Raw genomic sequence first — 13,961 nt, 5'->3', positions numbered from 1 at the left:
GCCCATCTGGCCAGCATCTTGTTTTCATGGTGACTCTCCAGATGCCTGTGGCAACCCCCCCCCCCCCCCCGCAGGATAAGAGCATCTCTCCCTGTGTTTTTTCAGCAAGTGGTGTTCAGAAGCATTGATGCCTCCAACCACAGAGGGCAGAGCATAGCCAATTCCTGCTCTTTAAACAATGCCTGCAGGCTGTAGCAGAGACAGAAATTCAGTTTGGAGCAGCACTGGTGTGCGAAATAACAGGCAGGCTTGACAGCGCAAACAATGCAGGGAATTTGTTGTGCCACTAATATTTTTAGAGGCATTAGTGAAAAAGTGTATTGCCTGAGAAGTGTGATCCAATTTGCTTGGAGGTTAAACAGGGCGGGGTGGCAGGAGGTTACTATAGAGAGGGAAGGTGCCCAAATTGTGAGAATTCCTCCCTGATGATATTTATCTTGGACCTTTCATTGCTTTTTTGGCACCAGGCTAAATCTGGCCTGTTCTCTAACAACTTGAAATAATGTCTGAGCCCCTGTTTAATCATCCTCTGTTGTTTGATGTTTTAATGGCCTGGTTTCACAGATTTCGCCTGCCCTGCTGTTTTTATAGTAGTTTTTAAACAAAATTTTGTTATTGTAAGCTGCTTTGGTGACATTGGTGATTGCAGGGCAGAAATCTGATTAAATTACAGTGGTGCCTCGCAAGACGAAAAGAATCCGTTCTGGGAGTCTCTTCGTCTAGCGGTTTTTTCGTCTTGCGAAGCAAGCCCATTGACGGATTAGCGGATTAGCGCTATTAGCGCTATTAGCGGCTTTTAGCGGCTTTTAGCGGCTTTTAGCAGCTTATCAGCTTATTGGATAAGCAGATAAGCGGCTTAGCGACTTAGAAAAAGAGGGGGGAAAGGGGGAAAAAAACGCAGGAACTCGCAAGACATTTTCGTCTTGCGAAGCAAGCCCATAGCAGATTCGTTTTGCGAAGCACCTCCAAAACGGAAAACTCTTTCGTCTAGCGAGTTTTCCGTCTTGCGAGGCATTCGTCTTGCGGGGCACCACTGTAATTAGTACAAGGAATTTGTTATGGTTTTTTTCTTGGTCTTCAGTCAGTCAGGGTATTGTAGAATTTGCTGTGGTTCTGAGATGAGCCCATTTGGTTACTGACCTTTGAGCAAAGCCCATTTAAACACTGGCCATCTAAACCCTGGCCATCTAGGAGAGGTGCTATTTGCTAACTCCTTCCTTTAATTGTGAAGCCCCATCCATTTGCCCCTGGTATTTTGTTCAGACTGAAAAAAAGACAGTTGGAGTCAGGGCAGATCATTTTATTCTCTGCAATCATTCAAGTTAGATTTCTAAATATAATTCACAGTGTTTCCCTCTTGCCTTCTTTTTGAACCGCCTTGAACTAGACTGAGGTCTGTTAATCAGTTCCAATCTAGAAATCTTGGGGCTTTTTTTGTTTGCTGGCAGAGAAGATTTCAAACTGCCAGTTGATAATTGCAACATCCAAATAGCTCACTTGCCTCAATTCTAGCATCTGGCAAGGCCTGCCATGGGGAACTCAGATCTGCATTCCCCAGTGACTCAAACTAAATAAAGAAATAAATAGATCAGCTTAAAAACTGGTCGGTCTTGCGCTAGGAGATGAGTATTAGCAGGTCTTCAGTACCCACCCAAAAACGGGAAATTTGCATGAGAACAGAGTCATTTTGCTTTCGTTATATTGGTGCCATTTCCATGGCTGTTTACAAGGGTGTGCAAACCAGGACAGGATCTTCCTTTGCTCTCCCTCCCTGCAAGAAAGGAGACCACCCCATCTCTTTATAGCCACATCTCAGGCTCTTGAGGAAGGAGCTGTCTAGGCCCCCATTGGCGATGTTAGGGTTAGGTTTTAAGGTCTCAAATCTAGAATAAATGTTCATAAATGCACACATATCTAAATATATGAACCATGTGTCTGAAATAGTACAGGAGAGCAATCCTGGGGCCATTTTGAATCTCCCAATGGCCTCAAATATTCCTCTGCAGTAAGGGAGGCAAATGGGGGAAGCCTTCCCTTTGTTTTTTTGCTTGCAAATCCTGTCTTAAAGGCGTATTTGGGTGTGAATAGGGTGAGCCTGTGACCTGGATTCAGGAACTAAAGTAGTAACCATCACAAAAGAATGGCCGGTCTGCTCAGGTAATGCAATCAGTGACCATTGTCAGGTATCCTGGCAGGCAGGATTTCTGCTGTAGACCGCCTCTTTCTGTGATGTATGTATGATTTTTGTTGGGGGGGTGAGTCTTGGGCGACTGGGTGGGCAATTTCAAAACTCTATATAAGGCCTTGCACACCATTGTTCAGGGTTCTCCCTCCTGTGTGTGGTGAGAGGGGACCTGTTGCAACCGTTCCTTGAAGGTCGGGCTTATTAGCCGCTTTGCTTCTGTTAACGGAGAAATCTGAGGGCTCCCTTGGACAAAAAACAAGGACACCAGCCAGGAATAGCAGAGCAAAACAGCAGCCAGTAGGCTTGGTCTTTATTGAAGACTGTTGTGACAGGACTCCCACAAGGTGGAACAAGATGGAAGCCCCGAACAAAAGAAGACCCCAACTTTTATTAGCTACTACTCCCCCATGCTACACCCCTAAGACTACATCTTGACCACATCATGACTACATCATTGACACATCACAAAGAGGAGGGGTTCAGGGAGGAGCTGTGGTGGTAACCTGAGTGTCTTGTCACCTGTCCGGTTCCTCCTTTCCCCCTCCCCATGATTACATTCCTGAGGACAAAGAGGAGTTCACTGTTTCCTGCCCCCAGAGGGAAGGGCTGGTCACTGTCTTTTGTTTCAGTCCGTGCTGAATCCACTTCCATATGCAGGTCCTTTGTGAGTGTAATGATCTTCTGCCTAGGACCATCAAGGTTGGCATGCCAACTGGGTAAGGGCTCGCTTGGGGGATTATGGCTGCCTTGTGTCAAGTCTCCCCCCCTTTGATAGTCCTTCCTTCATGGTGTAAAATAAAAGTGGAACGGTACAGATCCGATGTACGGCTGATTTTCTATGAATTTATAACAGAAACATCACGTATGTCATGTGTGTGTCGTGTTTGTACAAACTGAATGATTGGGGGGGGGAGGTTCCTGCAACACTTCTCAATATTCTCTGGTTGGCCTCTGTTATTTCCTCCTACCGATAGGGGACCCACATAAGGACTCTATACGAGCTCTGGAATACCCCATAAGGGAAACAGAGCAGTTATTCCTATAACAGTGACATCTCCCATCACTGCAGACCCGTCCAGGTGAGCTGGGCCACGCCGTCGGGAATGGCCCGGAAGTACTGCAGACTGGTCCTGTGAATCCTCCACTTATACTTGCCGCAGGCCTTGACGTACTGCATGAAATGAGGCGCGCCGGGGAAGATGATGTTGTCGGCCACGATGGTGGCCCCTTCCAGGAGGAGGTCGTGGGCCTCCAACAGCTGCAGGTCTCTCAGGTAGCAGCGCTTCCAGTGGTCCATGAAGATGAAGTCCACGTGGCTCAGCCCGTATTTCTCCTTCAGCTGGGGGATGACTTCCTGCGAGGGTCCCCGGATGAGCTCCACCTGCGCGAGAGAAGCGGTTGAAGAAGAAGAAGAGTAGAAGAGTGTGGATTTGATATCCCGCCTTTCACTCCCTTTAAGGAGTCTCAAAGCGGCTAACATTCTCCTTTCCCTTCCTCCCCCACAACAAACACTCTGTGAGGTGAGTGGGGCTGAGAGACTTCAGAGAAGTGTGACTGGCCCAAGGTCACCCAGCAGCTGCATGTGGAGGAGCGGAGACGTGAACCCGGTTCCCCAGATTACGAGACTACCGCTCTTAACCACTACACCACACTGGCTCTCTTGAAATAGAGGCAGAGGCATTTCTGTTGGCAGGGACATCCCGAATGCCTTTAGGGAGGTATTTTTACATGCAACGCCTGCAGCTCGGACTTTGGTGGCAAAGGGGTGGAAGGAAGAAGAAGCCCCGACAATAACAGATTGGCATAACAAGTTACAAGAATTTGCTGAAATGGCGCAGTTGACAAATAGCTGGAGAGGCAACTCAAAACAAAAATTTATGGAAAAGTGGGATAGATGTAAGATATATGTTCAAAAATACAGTAAAGGCTCGCTATCTGCGCTAGCGTTCGATTGACGTTGGAGAGAGACTGAGTTGAGAAATAAGACCGAGGGTACATATTGACATAGGAATGTATTAGATAAAATGTAAAGAAATATACAATAATAAGAGTACATTCATTTGTAAAAAAGGAATTTACAATGGGATAGACAGGAAGTCCAAAGTGTTGGTACATATAAGATTTTGGGAAAGTTTTTCGTCCTGGTTTTTCCTTTCATATATAAACTTTGTATACATGTTGAAAATGATAGTATAATAAGCCTTGTGATGTAATGTGATAATGTTTACCGATGTAACGTAAGAACTTTAATAAAAAAATTAAAAAAATTAAAAAGAAAGAAAGAGAGGCAGGCTGCCACCAGGATCCACCCACAGGGAAATCTGCCCATGGGCCCATCTAGCCCAGTACTGCCTGCACTGACTGCCAGCAGCGACTCTGTGGGATCTCAGGCAGGGAGTCATGTTTCAAGAGAAATGGTTAACAAACTTAAAAACTGATGTCTGCAGAGAGGATATATGGATTGAAAATGTATTGCATTGCATTGTATTGTAACTTTTGAATAAAGGGGGTTTCTTTATTTTAAAAAAGGGAAAAAATATATGTAAATATTTTGAAGTTTAATAAAAATTTGACAAAGATTCACACTCTTGGGAGTGTGCATCTTTCCTTCTGATGGCTCCAGTTTGCCCTGCTTGATTGTGTCTCAGGCCAGGGCTAGCTAGCCCTGGAGGTTTTGCTGTTAGGGATGTTACGAGAATTTTAAGGTCTCCCAATATAGAATAAATATTCATAAATGCACACATATCTAAATATATGAACCATGTGTCTGAAATAGTGTGGGAGAGCAATCCTGAAGCCATTTTGACTCTCCCAATGACCTCAAATATTCCTCTGCAGTAAGGGAGGCAATTGGGGAAAGACTTCCCATTGTCCTTTTGATTGCAAATCCAGTCTTAAGGGTGTACTTGTGTATGAATAGGGTGAGCCTATGACCTTGGACTCAGGAACTAAAGTATTTACCATCACAAAAGAATGGCCAGGCTGCCCAGGTAAAGCAAACAGTGACCATTATCAGGTATCCTGGCAGACAGGATTTCTGCTGTAGACTTGCCTCCTCCTGCAATGTATGTATCATGTTTTGGGGGGGTGGTCTTGGGCTACAGGGTGGACAATTTAAAAATTGCTGCATGTGAAGGGGGCATCCTGTTGCAACAGTTCAATAAAGATCAGGCTCACTAGTCGCTTTGCTTCTCAATATACAGTCATACCTCATGCTACATTTGCTCCATGATATGTTTTTTCAGGTTGCGTCCCGCGGCGACCCGGAAGTACGGGAAAGGGTTGCTTCCGGGTTTCGCCGCTCACGCATGCGCAGATGCACAAAATGACGTCATGCGCAGAAGCGGCGAATCGCAACCTGCGTGTGAGCAGATGCGCCATTGTGGGTTGCGTTCTATTCATGTTGTGAACGGGCCTCCGGAATGGATCCTGTTTGCAACCAGAGGGGCCACTGTACTCTGGCTGACCTCTGTTATTTCCTCCTACTGATGGGCAACCTGCTTCAGGACTCTATATGGGCTCTGGAATACCCCAAAAGAGAAAAGGAGCACTTTTTCTTATAATGGGCAAAACAGAAAATGCCATGTCCTCTGCCTGCCTGCCACGCGGCTGCAGTTACGTGCCTGGCCGTGGCACAACAGACTCACGGCAGAGAGGAGAGGAAGCACAAACAAGCACAGGAGGTGAATCTGCCGCGTTCCCCAGCCCTCCAGAGCCTGCCACCCTAAGGCAACCAACCGCCTCACTTTGCCTCTAGCTCTGCCCCCCGTCCCCCGGCAGCTTGGCAAGGGCAGCTGTGGAAGCACAAGGCACTCACGGTGTCATCGTCGAAGCCAGCCAGGCGGATGACCTTCTCGGCCACGGCCGCTTTGCGCTCGTCCATCTCCACGGTGTACAGCCGGGCGCCCAGTGGCAACAGCTGCGCGATGAGGATGGTGGCGTATCCGCAGTAGGTGCCCAGCTCCAAGACTCGGAGGGGAGCCTTCTCATAGATCAGCCGCTCCAGGATTTTGGCTAGAAGGCATCAAATCAAGGTTGCGTTTGGGGTGAGGAAGGATGGAGGTTGCCCAGCAGCCAGCCACCTCTTCCCAATTTATTCCCTGCGGTTATTCTAAGACAGCGTTCTCCAAGACGGTGCCCTCCACGGGGCTGGCCAGGACTGTTGGGAGCCAGAGTATGAAATCTCAGGAGGACACCGTCTTGGGGAAGGCTGTGAAACCCAAAAGCCCACCAAGGCGAGAATATTACTAGCGAAGAATTGGAAGAAACAAGATTTACCAACTATAGAAGAATGGCAGACAAAAATGATGGACTATATGGAACTTGCCAAATTGACCGGGAGACTCCGAGACCAGAGAGAAGAGACGGTGGAAGAAGACTGGAAGAAGTTTAAAGAATATTTGGAAAAAATACGTTAATATTTAAATCTTAGAATAGCTTTGGAAGTGGGTATAGGCTGTAGGGTTAGAAGTAGAAGACAGTGTGTTTTAAAATAGTATTATTAGTAAGTGATGAAATGTGAAGATTTTTAAGGTAAAAGTAAGTGTGATAAAAAATGGTTAAAATTTATGATATATGAAACTGCTAAAGATGAGGTAAAATGAAAATCAGATGGGGGGACTTGGGGAAACTCACCTAAAAATGTTTTGAAAAAATAAGGGTAAGACAAGAATTTGTATTGTTTGTATTTCTGTTTGTATTGTTTATTTGTGTTATAAAATGAATAAAAAAATTGGGGGGGGGGGGGAGCCCACCAGGGCCCTACGAATAGCTGCTGCCTTCACAGTCCGGGAGCTAAAGTCTCGTGCGGCTTGTACAGCTGTAGAAGCTATTTGGGGCCTGCTAATTTTGGCCGGCCGGACTTAGGGAGCTCAGTCTCCTGCCTGGATCAAGGCAGAAAAGTTATCCTCTGGCTCGAAGCCCAAGGCTTTAGTGCTGTGGTTCCTCTGTGCCAGAGGTAAAGACTCTCTGCCTGTGCTCAGAAACAGTCTCTCCTCTTAGCTGGCTGGAGCGTGGTGCTGATAACGCCCAGGTTGCAGGTTCAATCCCCGCAAGGCGGGGGCCGGACTACATGATCCTCAGGGTCCCTTCCAACTCTAGAATTCTAAGGGATGTGCTGTGACGCCGAAACCCAGTTGGCAGGCAGCTTCAGTGTGCCAGCAGCCAATGCAACAGGGCACAACACTATTTACAGCTGCGCTGTTGGCTCCTCGACCAGAAACTGGCACAAAGCAACCAAAAGTCTATTAACATGATTCTTTGCTTGTGTTGGCTTGTGGGGCGGGCCCTCTGGGAGGGGTTGGGAATCGCTTCCGCTGTGAATCTTGGTTCACTGAAATGCTTTGAAACGTCATCCTTTGAAAACCAACCAATTCCTGGTTAGTTTGAAAGCTGCAATAAATTGTAAGGGAACACCTGGGACCGGATGCCACCGGCTCTTACGACTCTCTCTTACAATCGTATACTGAGTGTCTTGCAGCATAAGGGGGAAATACAACGTAATAGTAATTATAATGCAAATAACATGCGTATGCTATAAGCCCTAAAAACAGCCCAGGTGCGTCAGGGCTAAAAGATGTTTCAAAGTGAATAACTAAAAGAGATGGTGAGCTTAGAAGCTCATTGTAACCAGGTTGTTTTCAATAACTGTACATAGGCGCCTGGCTCGAATGCTGTAAATCAGGCATGCCCAAAGTCTGTTTCAGGGGCGTAATCCGGCCCGCTGGTCAATTGAATCTGGCCCCTGTGGCAGTTTATTATTGGTCTCAACTAGGGCCAGGGCCTTTTCAGTATTGACCCCGACTTGGTGGAACGCTCTGTCACAAGAGACTAGGGCCCTGCAGGAGTTGACATCTTTCCGCAGGGCCTGCAAGACGGAGCTGTTCCGCCTGGCCTTTGGTTTGGACTCAGTCTGACCCTTATGTTTCCCTCCCCTTATGGTTTTGATCTATGGGCTACTTTTAAAATGAGGCTGCATTTTAAACCGCATTTTAAATTGGGGTTTTTTTTCCCCCTGTTATGTTTTTCTTGTAATTTACTGGTGTTAGCTGCCCTGAGCCCTGGGGTAAAATCCTTAAAAAAAACCTCAACAACTTCAATCCTAAAAGAAGCTCAACAACTTCTATTCTAAAAAAAGTTCAGCAATTTTGGTTGGCCCTCACGGCCCTTCGCTTCATCAAATCTGGCCCTCTTTGAAAAAGTTTGGACATCACTGCTGTAAATGGCAGGGGTTGGACTAGATGACGCTTAGGACCCCTTTCCAACTCTACAATTCTGTGGTTCTACATTCCTTAATGGTTGCCGCGGTCTCTCTAGTCTTTGGCACAGCATTCTAGCAGAGGCGGTCTAGAGCACTTTAAATAGGCAGAAAGAAAGAGGGATCATGTGACCTGGCCTTATCTATTTGCTATTTGTGCTTCTAGCCTGCCCTTCACCAAATACTTCTAGGGCAGGTTACTGATTACCACAGCTGACATTAGTACAACATATGCCCAAAATTCTATCTAGACTAAAACCACAAAAAAGCGGCCACAGCTATAAATAAAAAACTCTGATTTAGGATCAGCAGTTTTGCTGCCTGCTTTAGTAGTTTGATTGCTTCCGCTATGATCTGCTTCTAAATGTGGAGGTATTGCCCTGAATATAAGTCTCACTTCCCCCCCAAAAAAATTCTGACCGTGAAAAGTTACAGCGCGGCTTAAATTTGCAACCTTACAAAAATGGGCTTTTATGATATCGCTGCTGAAACAGACATACGGTAAAACGAAACGGGTGTGAGTGACTGCGGAATTTTAAGAGAGCGGCTTATATTCTGGCATTGTCTTTTTCTCTCTCTCCCCTCCCGCCCTTTGAATTTTAAAGGTGCGACTTATATTCAGGTGCGGCTTATATTTGGGCCAATATGATACATCTAATAAAACAGCACCTTGAAGGGGCAACAGGAAGTTTAAAAACTACAGAATTCTCTCTCCCAGGAGGCAGTGAGGGCCAGCAGCTTGGATGGCTTTAAAAGAAGATTCAACAAATTCACGGAGGAGACATGGTGGCTATTTTCTTTCTCTGCTGTTGTGCCTCTGAAGGGACCCAAGGATCATCTAGTCCAACCCCCTGCAATGATCTAGCATGGCTCTCCTTATGTCAGGCATGTGCAAAGTCCGTTTCGGGGGTTTAATCTGGTCCGCTGGTCAATTTAACCCGGAGTAAAATTGTAAAAAAGCTCAACAACTTCAATCCTAAAAAAAGCTTTGGCCGGCCCTCACGCATGTTCACTTCATCAAATCTGGCCCTCTTTGAAAAAAGTTTGGGCACCCCTGCTTATGTCCTTACCAGTGTGTGCTCTCCCTCTCATTACAGTTAGACCTAAGAAGAGCCCATTCCCTGGAACTCCCTGCCACTTGATTAAGTCAAGGGGCCAAGGCAATCACATCGTGTCTCAGGCCTTCAACATGGGGTAGGCTGTTCAAAAAGAAACAGAGGCAAATTAAAAACAAACGGATCCGGGCTTCCTCACTGCATTCCCATCCCATCCAACATTTCTCTGGCGAAAATAGGGACGTCCTATTCCATCCCCTCTGACAGTTCTCCAGTAAAAACAAGGAGGTCCTATTCCATTTCTCCCATGATAACAGGGACATCCTATTCCATCCCCTCCAACATTTCTCTGATGGAAACAGGGACATCCTATTCCATCCCCTCCAACATTTCTCCGATGGAAACAGGGACATTCCTCCGTCCCCATCGCACACCTTTCTGGGGTCCCAGGTTGCTGAGATACTCGCAGTGGTAGCTCCAGTGGTCAAAGGTCTCCAAGATGTGCTGGGGGTCTCCCGGGATGGTGTGGGTCAAGACGTACTGGAAGGCCCTCTCTTCCTTGGGGATGCCCGTCAGGTAGTCTCGCACCCGCCGCACCAGCACCGCCCGGTAAAAGAGGCAGAAGTAGTGCCGGTAGCGGATGAGCAGCGTCACCACGAAAGGGATGAACGCCAGCGCAATAGCCGGGGAGACCATGGTGATGTGTCGAGAAGCCGGCCGCTGTCCTCAGACCTGTGGGAGACACAAGCAGGGCAAGGAAGGCCGGGGCGACACCCCCAAATTCTGGATCAGCCTGCAGTCTCATGTTTACTTCCCTGGGAGCAAACCTCACAGATCTGGATGGGACTTACTTCTGAGTAGACATGAATAGACACTGTTAGTCCCTTTTATATGTCTTGGGCCCAGGCTAACTGAAGGAGCGTTTTATCCCAAACGAATCTGCCCAGGGGGGAAGCCCTTCTCTCTGCCCCACCACCCTCTCAGACATCTTTGGTGGGGATGCAGGAGAAGACCTTCTTGGTGAAGAAAGAAGAAGAGGAAGAAGAAGAAGAAGAAGAGGAGGGGGAGGAGGAAGAAGAGTTTGGATTTGATATCCCGCCTTATCACTACCCAGGGCTGAGAGACTTCAGAGAAGTGTGACTGGCCCAAGGTCACCCAGCAGCTGCATGTGGAGGAGCAGGGAAGCGAACCCGGTTCACCAGATTACGAGTCCACTGCTCTTAACCACTACACCAACTCTTCTAAGCCCACATCCCCAGCCTGTTCACATTCCTGTCTACTCTGGCTTGGTCACGTCCACAGAATGGAAGATGGCAGGGTCCCTGAGGACGTGCTCTACCGGGAGCTGGCTTCAGGCAGAAGGCCCGCTGGCAGACTAACTCTGCACTACGAAGATGTCTGCAAACATGATATGAAGGCTGGCAACACCAACCCAGCCCTGTGGGAATCCCTTGCGGACAACTGCAGTGCCTGGAGACAGTCAGGTTGTGCATCTCTAGCAGTGACCAGAGGAGGAATGACCTCTGGGAGGAGAGCAGAGAGAAGATACTCCCGGGTGTATCTGCAACAGCACAACCGGACGCCTTCCTCTGCCCCAGCTGCAACAAAACATCTCTCTCCTCTATCAGTCTCTACAGTAGGCACTGCAGCCTTCCAAGAGTTTGACTTCAGCCCCAAAGGCACGCTCCTCCAGTAGCTGTAAATAGTCTGGTACACTAACCACTACATCTCACAGCCAGTGAGACCCCCCCCCAACTGCATTATTCCGAAGCATGTAACTTTTCTAACATACCACATCCAGGTTAACTGCTGGCTGCCTGCCTTGCTTTTAAGAGACCTCCGATATCGATAGGTGCGTCTTTTGAATTTGGTACCCACATCAACTCTTCTGGGTGGGGATAGTTCAGTAACATCAATGCCAGCCGTCATTGGACAGAAGGTGGTCATTCAGCATGTGAAATTGAAGAGGCAACTATTATCTGGCGGTCATTTTATCAGCAGAAGGGAATGGGCAGCGGGGATCCAAAAAGACGAAGAAATAACCTCATGCGTTTTGCAAAGAACTTTTGGGGGTAGGATCTGTGTGGAGCAGTTTAACAGAATGAGTAATAAACCAAAGGGAATTGGTTTCCTCACGGATTCTGAGCTCTGGGAGTGACCAAGAACAAGTACGGTGTAGTGGTTAGAGCAGGGGTAGGCAACCTAAGGCCCGGGGGCCGGATCCAGCCCAATTGCCTTCTCAATCCAGCCTGCGGACGGTCCGGTAATCAGCATGTTTTTACATGAGAAGAATGTGCACTTTTATTTAAAATGCATCTCTGGGTTATTTGTGGGGCATAGGAATTCATTCATTTTTTCCCCTTCCAAAATATAGTCCGGCCCCCCACATGGTCTGAGGGATAGTGGACTGGCCCACGGCTGGAAAAGGTTGCTGACCCCTGGGTTAGAGTGTCGGACTACGACTTTGGAGAGACCAGAGTTCACATTCCCATTTGACCACTTGAAGCCCGCTGGGTGTGACTTTGGGGGCCAGTCGCTGCCTCTCAGCCTGCCCTACCCCACAGGGTTGTTGTGGGGATTAAATGAGGAGGGGGAGAATCGCGCGCGCCATCCTTGGAGAAAAAGACAATGCAGCAAATGAATAAAAATTCTTCCTCTCCTCTCTGCCTCACCTGAAACGACAGAGGCAGCACTTCTGCCAGGATGCTGAGGACACGGAGGGGTGGGGAGGCAGTTCTTACCTGCTCAGTCGTGTCCCACCTGGAGGCTGGGATGCAGAGTCCCTCTTGACTCCCCCAGGCGTCTGGGGCGAGAGGCCGAGCGGAGCAGCATCCCTCCTGCCCAGAGCCATAAATGATGGATGGTGTCACCTAAGCCGCCTCTTGGGTTTCGCTTCGCACCTGCCGTCATCCTGGCACAGGTGACAAGGCAGAGGGAGCTCCACTTCCGAGGGAAAGGTGGAGGCCCCTGAAGCCTCTGCAGAAGTGAAATAAGCCGCTTCACAGGGTTAGTGGGAGGATAAAAGGGGGGGAGCTATATCTATGAACCTTTGCATGAAGGGTGGCTAAATAATAATAATAATAATAATAATAATAATAATAATAATTACAATTACAATTATAATTATAATAATTTATTATTTGCAACCTGCCCATCTGGCTGGGTTTCCCCAGCCACTCTGGGCAGCTTCCAACAAAGATTAAAAATAAATTAAAATGTCACACATTAAAAACTTCCCTAAACAGGGCTGCCTTCAGATGTCATCTAAATCTCAGGTAGTTGTTCTCCTTTTTGACATCTGAAGGGAGGGTGTTCCACAGGGCAGGTGCCACTACTGAGAAGGCCCTCTGCCTGGTTCCCTCTAGCCTTGCTTCTCCCAATGAGGGAACTGCCAGAAGGCCCTCGGCGCTGGACCTCAGTGTCCGGGCTGGAGATGCTCCTTCAGGTATACTGGACTGAGGCAGTTTAGGGCTTTAAAGGTCAACACCAACGTTTTGAATTGTGCTCGGAAATGTACTGGGAGCCAATGTAGGTCTTTCAAGACGGGTGTTATGTGGCCTTGGCGGCCACTCCCAGTCACCAGTCTGGCTGCCACATTCTGGATTAATTGCAGTTTCCGGGTCACCTTCAAAGGTAGCCCCACGTAGAGCGCATTGCAGTAGTCCAAGCGGGAGATAACTAGAGCATGCACCACTCTGGCGAGACAGTCTGCGGGCAGAGAAGGTCTCATCCTGCGGACCAGATGGAGCTGGAAGACAGCTGCCCTGGACACAGAATTGACCTGTGCCTCCATGGACTGCTGTGAGTCCAGAATGACTCCCAGGCATGCCAATGCGTTCCAGCAATGGAGCAAGCACTTTTTGCATCTATGTTCTTGATTAGGAAATTTTCAAAAACCAAAGAGCATAACTGGGAACACGTTGGAACAAATCTCATTTCACCTCGATTGTTTCGGTTCCCTTTGAGAGGGGCCACTTTCTCCCACCCGCAGGTCTGGGTTTGACCTGCTTCCTTTCAGCAGCTCTGAGGCAGAGATTAGCCCAGGCTGTGCATTTAGCCGGAACGCTGCGAGGAAAGGAGAAGCTGAGCCTGTTGAACTTCCGCCCGCCCTTCAGCTTGCACCACTATTGTTGCTACAGTGCTCCTTCGGGTTAAGTACTTAATTCGTTCCGGAGGTCTGTACTTGACCTGAAACTGTTCTTAACCTGAAGCACCACTTTAGCTAATGGGGCCTCCCGTTGCCGCCGCGCCGCCAGCGCACGATTTCTGTTCTCATCCTGAGGTAAAGTTCTTAACCCAAAGTACTATTTCTGGGTTAGCGGAGTCTGTAACCTGAAGTGTATGTAACCTGAAGCGTATGTAACCCGAGGTACCACTGTATTTATTAAATTTGCTGGTGGCATCATTTTGCCCATGCTCAAGAACCACCACCAATGTTTTGGTGGCAAATGCCATCAGTTTGCAG

General features: G+C 48.0%; 2 protein-coding genes across 2 annotated transcripts in view; both read right to left on the bottom strand.

Annotated features, from left to right (window-relative positions):
• The window catches only part of RNF121 (ring finger protein 121), a 188,153-nt gene that overhangs the window by 4,990 nt on the left and 169,202 nt on the right, over positions 1 to 13,961 (bottom strand). The gene's annotated exons all lie outside the window — the stretch shown is intronic.
• Positions 2,918 to 10,192, bottom strand: LOC308476286 (transmembrane O-methyltransferase homolog; the record flags this gene model as incomplete). Its single annotated transcript, XM_081003832.1, has 3 exons — positions 2,918 to 3,566; positions 6,003 to 6,199; positions 9,931 to 10,192. 3 exons carry the CDS (start codon positions 10,190 to 10,192, stop codon positions 3,246 to 3,248), a joined length of 780 nt encoding a protein of 259 aa, XP_080859958.1. The 3' UTR covers positions 2,918 to 3,245.

This window comes from Podarcis pityusensis, assembly GCF_964106645.2.
Source record: "Podarcis pityusensis genome assembly, chromosome: 4".
Classification (NCBI taxonomy): domain Eukaryota; kingdom Metazoa; phylum Chordata; class Lepidosauria; order Squamata; family Lacertidae; genus Podarcis; species Podarcis pityusensis.
The sequence above is the reverse complement of the archived record's forward strand: the minus strand, read 5'-3'. Positions and strand labels throughout refer to the sequence as shown.